Here is a 6,516-nt window from a genome sequence, read left to right on the forward strand (position 1 = left end):
ATTTTGAGGAAGCCTTGTACCCTCCCCTCCCCTGAGTGTATAGTGAACGATCCCCGGGGTCACAGAAGGTACATGTAGGGCATATGGCAGACAGTTTCTCCCAAGGGTTTCCAGGAATGTGGGAATGTTGACAAACAGAGCCTGTGGACAAAATGCCTTTACAATTCCTAGAATGCTTGCCAATTGCAAACAATGCTATACCATTAGGTTCCTCCCCGAGACGTCGCCAAAAATAATGCAGTTCATTATATCGAACAGGGAAATTCGTATTCCTTATGGTATTGGATAAACTATGCATTATAAGTCAACATCCATATGTTCATACATATACAGAGAGAATAAGCTGAAGTTGTACATACTAGTTCATATCGGTCTGAAATACACATGTAAATGTAGAATAAAGTCTTTTTAAAAGTTTTAAAAAACTTTTACAAAATTTGCTTTATGCAATGACTTGTACGTATGTCCTTAGCACACAGGAGCATGAAGGTAGTTGTTTCTTACTGTGCAGTTCCGTTTGACAATGGACACAATCCTTGAATTCTCACTATAACGCAGCTCACCGTATATGTAATGCAAATATAAAATATGATAAACTAAAATAAAATATAAAAAAATAATGTATGTTGTAGGTCGTGGCACTTCCAGCAGAACAGTCCACAGCCGTAGCCTCGCAGCTCGTGGTTGGGGAGAACAGTCCTCTAACCCAGCTGGTGCGGGAAGGAGACGCCAAGTCCTTGGTGCAGATGTCCAACAGCGTCACGTCTGTCTTAAACACGGTCCCGACTAACGCGTCAGCCGAGACACGGAGGGCAGCCACTGAGGTTTGGATAGTTATAACCATTTCTAATGCCATTTCTCCTAAATTGAATGAAATGTGTTTAGTATTTTAGATTTTAGACCTGAATGATACTGTAGTTGTCTGCTCTCAATTCAGAACTGTTTAAAGAAATTGATCATATATGGAATTATCGCAAAACTAATTTACAATATTCGTAAGTTATCGTAACTTTTGTAACACTTTTAATTTGTATGTGATTCAGTTTGAGATATTTTGTAAGTTGTACGTAATTCAGCCAAATGGCTGCGAGGTGTCAACTGAAATAAACGATTAACATTCTTAAAAAAGCTTTCCACAGATTTTCCGTTTTTGGCCAAAGGTTGATTTTAACTTTTTCATGCGAAAATATGATAGCTAGATATGATGTTTTTGGGGAAATTTGGAAACAAGCTTTTCATATTTCTTAAACCAAGTGATAACAAGATTTCAAGATGCCAGATACTACAGGAGGATTTAGATGTGTCTTCAGATGACGTAACTCACAAAAATAGGTTATATATATTGTATATCCCGTGCTATTAGAAAGAGCTAGTAAACCTCTCCAGCTGCACTTAATGAAAGACTCACGTTAGTGCCCTTGCTGGTCTAATAATTGAATTCGAGTAAGATGTTCCGCCTTTACCACACTATGTGTTCAATAGTTTTTTTGCCATACATTGCATGAATGTTGTGAAATTGAGTACCCTTTATTAATATACATTATATTACATTTTGGAACTGTTTTCATGCCCTACAGGTCAGAGAGGCTGTGGTAGCTGCATTGACGACCATCAAACCTACAAGCGTGTCGTCTGTGAACCTTGTAGCGAGCGCGCTGGGGCTCGGCCACAAGCGGAGGGGGACGACGTCTCAGCGGATGCGCAGGTAAATAAGACATCTCGTCTTTAAATTAAGAAACTGTTAATTTTTGCCTGCATTAATCGATTCAACAAAAAAACAAGACTGGCAATAAAAACATACTTTTCAATGGCGACGGTGGTTGCTGTTAGGGTTATCGCTTGCATGGCACTGGCATCATTTCATGATTTGAGGAAGACAGATACAGTGCACTCCTCCCCTGAGTGGATAGTGAACGAGCCCCGGGATCACAGAAAGTGGGGCCATGCGGGGCAGAGAGGTCTACCCAAAGGTTTCCAGGAATCTGGGCATACTAGTAGATGTGGGTCAGAGACATGCCTGTGGACATTCCATTCCTGTGGACAATATGTCTGTACGATTCCTAGAATTCTTGCGAATTGCACACAATACTGTACCTTTAGACTCCTCCCAGAGACGTTGCCAAAAACGTTAAACATATGTTGTCTCTCATGTGCACGGTGATAAAGGAAACATATGTAGAGCATACCGTTATCACAAAGCTGACTATACTCGTAATCAGACTTGTGGCAACTTGAGTAAATTACCTATTTGGCACATAGTCCTACATGTATTAAAATCCTAATTGTGTCTTACGCTGCTATTGTTCAGTAACAATTATAGCATACCCAAAATATGGCTTCTGTGTGTTTGTTCAAGACAGAATTAGTGTACCCCCCTCCATTAGGAAAATAAGCATTGATCGAAAATGTCGGGACATATATCAACAAAGATTTGGACAGTCTAACCGTGGAAAACAATAAACAATCATTTATCAATGTCTAGGTTGCCACCGCAAGGTCCTTAAAGAACATGGGGGAATTTCTGCAAAGCTTACCTCCGGAGGAATTGGAGATAACTCAAGTAGAAAAGACGTCTTCCGTTATGTTCGCAGGTAAGATATGAACCACAAATTCTTCTCATTTATATATCGAATATCCAAATTCTTCCTTCTAAACCACACATAAGGGCCATGTCAAACTTTTGCGTATCGCCATTGCGTATGATTTGCGCATAGACATTTCTAAAGTACGCAAAATACGTTACTGCGTATACATAACCAATTCAGCGCATATATTCCGTTCGGCACCGTTTAGAAAAAATCGTCCGTACGCGACTCATACGCAAGATGATACGCAGATGTGTGACACGGCCCTAACATATTGTTCCTTTACGTTCCTTTCCGCAGCTGTTGTAAACGTACTGGCGAGTTCGTCGAAAGCATCTGGCCAGGGCATCGACTCTGCAGAGGAGAACGTCACTGACACTAACAACCTTGCAAAGGTAAAAGTGCAATTTGAACGTCAAACTCACTCTAACACTGGGCTACCGCTTGCTTTCATGTGCAATATATTCTTGTGTATGTACTATGTAGGTGTAGTATTTGGGTGATCTTTTGCAGTGCTATAACGTCTTTGCCCCTAGATGGTGACCAAATCCCTAGTAAAATGTGGTAAGGAAGGTTTGAACTTACTGAAAGAAACTTGCAAAAATGTGATACTGAGAAACAACTTGAAAACGAAACGTAATTGAGTCTGAAATCCATACAGCTCAAGTGACCTTTAGTTTTTAGTATCTGTCTCTTTACTGTGCTTAAGGCCAAGGAAGCAGTGGATGGCATCATCGATGTCATCGACTCTCTGAGCGAACTGGTGATCAGTCGGAAACGACCGGACGCCAAGCCAACAGTGATCAGTCAGGGACCCTTCCAGATTGCCCTGCAGAGGCAGAGTTGTCGTGACACGGGACCCCAGATAGTCAGGCCTACGGGACAGAGCGACACGTGGTTCCGCATCCCGGGATTCTCCACTCTCTTTGGGCATTCTTGTGGACAATCTATTTCCATAGAGGTGATATATCTTATGTCATTATCCATTTCTTTTCCAAAGCAATCCACCAGAAATAATATTAGAGCCAACAATTCAATTCTATGTGTAATTAAACGACTTGGTAGCATCGTATTAATGCTAACATTAGTCACATGATTCCATAGTTTTAGCCATAAGCCGGGCCCGGATTGAGCCTGTCGATTTTTAGGATCAAAAGAAAAGTCGACGAGTAATTGTTCTCTGAAAATATTGTATAAAGAACCTTGTCTAGTGACTCAACGTGCTACAGTTGGTACCAGGTACGTTTCTGGATAGTCTCCGCGTATCCAAGAACGTAGATATGCCCTTGTCACGGTGCCGGATATATAATGTTATACAAGTGAACTATACAAAACTATAAGGTTCTGGATAAAGCATGGTTCTGGACACAACAACAGCAAATGATTAGCATAGCGTAACTACGTACATTTCTCTATGTCACAGAACTACGAAACATCCCTGAATCCGTACTTCTACGCCAACAACTCGGACAAGATCAAGTCGCCCGTGGCGTCACTGAAGTTCAGAAGTGATTCAGGTCCGGTTGAGGTCAATGACCTGCAAGTTCCTATTGACGTCATGATGCCGCAGAAACCAGGTACTGTGGTGGTGCAGACAGAGCGCGGGGAGACCACACCGACTGGACAGGACGTCATGTCGGTGAGAAAATACTTGTATTACTGTAACTGCAGTACATATATCTTCATTCACTGTAAGAGCATTTACATTACACAATTAAATTAAATGCATTTTCAAGAGAGTCCCGTATGAAAACTTTCGCAGTCATTACAGATCTTCAAACCTTCTTGGTAGTTTATTCTTTCAAAGTTTGCTTGAAGCTTCCACGGTATTACAATTCATTACGATGAAAGTGACCATGATGTTCTTTCTGCAACTCTCATGATTGAAATTTAACCTACCTGGGCTTTTTCGGGGGATCCGTGAGAATATTTGCTAACAATATTTTAGGGAAGTTTGGTTTCCGTACCGTTAGCCGTTCTAATGCTATCTGACATCAAAGTTGGCGATGGCAGTCTAGCCGCTGATCAGTGGAAACTGACATCATCGTCAGCATTTAAAAACAGACTGTAGATACTGTGCCTGTACTGTGACTGAGTTGTAACATGTATATGTTGTTGTGTTCAATTTGTAACTTTTATTAATGTATGTTTTAATGTATTTGCCCAGGGGGTACCTGAAAATCAGATCAATGGATCTGAGGTATGCCCTCGTAAATAAACTTGAAACATGAAACATGTATTTTCAGGTACATAACTTCACAATTACTGAAGGTGCCAGCTCCGTGCATGTCACCGTCACACCTGACGTGGAAGGAATACCACTCCGTTTATTTCTCGGTATCAACAGCGCCCCCTCCCGACAGGTATTTCGCAAGGCAACGTCCATGCCGTCGGCGGTCGGTTCGCTGTATTCCATTCCATTAGGAAACAACTCTTACCTTCGACCAGATCCTTTCCAGTGGCTGCTGCCTGCTAGTGACTTGGGACTTACCGGAACCGAGGAACTTTTTCTTGGTAAATAACTTATATAGTATTAGTCTAATATATATATACTTTTGAGGCCGACGCCCATTTTCTTCTCTGATAGCACCTAAACAGCTTGCCCTAGAACCATCAAATTTGGTGACTTCTAAAATTTATCTAAGTAGAGACTTGTCATTAATATTTTGACCTATCAGCGCTGCAAAAGTACAATATGTATAATTGCGTGGCAAGCATTAAGGTACAAGATAAATGTTAACATTGGAAATAACAGTTGACATGTCTTTCCAGTGGTAACAAATTATTATTGTATTATTACTGTACTTTTATTAGCTTCTTTTAATTTGCAAGCCTCACCCCACCCGAGCCAACCTCAACCCCATTTATGTGTTGATACTGTAATAATCATGAATTGATATGCATACATAGTAACCTTGATCCGTCGTGTAATTATCATAATATTACATTCAAAATAAAGACATAGTCAAGGAATTTTTTTTTCATCTGATCACAAAATTTTTCTTTTTCTAATCGCAAGTACAGCCGGCTTTGTGATAATGGCATGCTCTTCATATCTTTACTCTCCCCCTTTCAGGAGAGATAACATATGTTTAATAGGGTTTCTTCTTTACTTAAGGCGTGGACCACGAGCCTTTTACAGATGACATCGACACCAACGATGACACAGTGATTTGGGGTGATTTGTCAAAAGCGTTGGAACTGGGATATGGTGGAGTAAACTTCACCATGAACTACACACTCCAGATCTTCACCTCCGCCTGTCTTTTCTTCGACAACGATCAACAACTGTGGAGTACCGAGGGATGTGAGGTACGCATGTGGCACTAATCATCAACAAAATATTCTAATGTTCGCAATAATTTAATATATCATATTAAAAGCAATGTTATCATCAACGTTACACAACAGTTGTTGATAGACAACACACACGCCACGGGTGTGTCGAATCATTTTATTTCGTTAGGCCACAACACATAAATTTTATGGATGACATCCACGCCCGCATTAATTTTCGTCTGATTTTGAAAAAAAAAAACAAGAAAATGTGTTGCCTTCTGACATTAGTCAACATGCCGAAAATGGGCAAAGGTGTCTGCTGCCATGCCGAAAGGTGGATGGCAGAGAGGAGACAAGAAAAGGCTCTGATTTAATGTTTTGTTTCTTACTTTGATGCAGTGATATGTGATGCTGGCTGCGTATATGTGATGTTCCTACTGAATCAAAACCATTTGTACAATGATTAAGTCAAAATTTTACATTGTAGGAGCCTTGTTATTTTCGGCCCACCTTGTTTTTTTTCGCACGCTCGCAGTAGACTTGGAGGATGCCATCCATAAAATTTACTTGCTGTGGCCTTACCTGGAAATACAGATACGAAGAAAACAAATCATAGATTTAAAAGCTAAGCCATATACCTAAGAACTAAGAA

The 6,516-nt window shown here is 40.5% G+C and overlaps 2 protein-coding genes across 2 annotated transcripts in view; both read left to right on the forward strand.

Annotated features, from left to right (window-relative positions):
- LOC109470110 (sperm receptor for egg jelly-like) overlaps positions 1-342 on the forward strand; it is a 12,321-nt gene extending 11,979 nt beyond the window's left edge. The window contains exon 11 of the mRNA XM_019768892.1: positions 334-342. Coding sequence (XP_019624451.1) covers positions 334-342 — 9 coding nt within the window. The remainder of the gene's footprint in view (positions 1-333) is intronic.
- Positions 343-2,581: 2,239 nt separating this feature from the next.
- On the forward strand, positions 2,582-5,670 carry LOC109470111. The gene is made up of 6 exons (XM_019768893.1): positions 2,582-2,591; positions 2,886-2,980; positions 3,295-3,546; positions 4,009-4,224; positions 4,832-4,948; positions 5,662-5,670. Exons 1-6 carry the CDS (start codon positions 2,582-2,584, stop codon positions 5,668-5,670), a joined length of 699 nt encoding a protein of 232 aa, XP_019624452.1.
- The last annotated feature ends 846 nt before the right edge of the window (positions 5,671-6,516 follow it).

Source organism: Branchiostoma belcheri, unplaced genomic scaffold (assembly GCF_001625305.1).
Source record: "Branchiostoma belcheri isolate BF01 breed outbred unplaced genomic scaffold, Haploidv18h27 scaffold22, whole genome shotgun sequence".
Taxonomy (NCBI): domain Eukaryota; kingdom Metazoa; phylum Chordata; class Leptocardii; order Amphioxiformes; family Branchiostomatidae; genus Branchiostoma; species Branchiostoma belcheri.

What these genes read in the sequence shown, in the direction of transcription:
- LOC109470111 (XM_019768893.1), top strand. An exon ending in GACAATCTATTTCCATAGAG is followed by an intron (nt 3,547 to 4,008) that starts GTGATATATCTT and finishes TCTATGTCACAG; the next exon opens with AACTACGAAACATCCCTGAA. An exon ending in CTGGACAGGACGTCATGTCG is followed by an intron (nt 4,225 to 4,831) that starts GTGAGAAAATAC and finishes ATGTATTTTCAG; the next exon opens with GTACATAACTTCACAATTAC.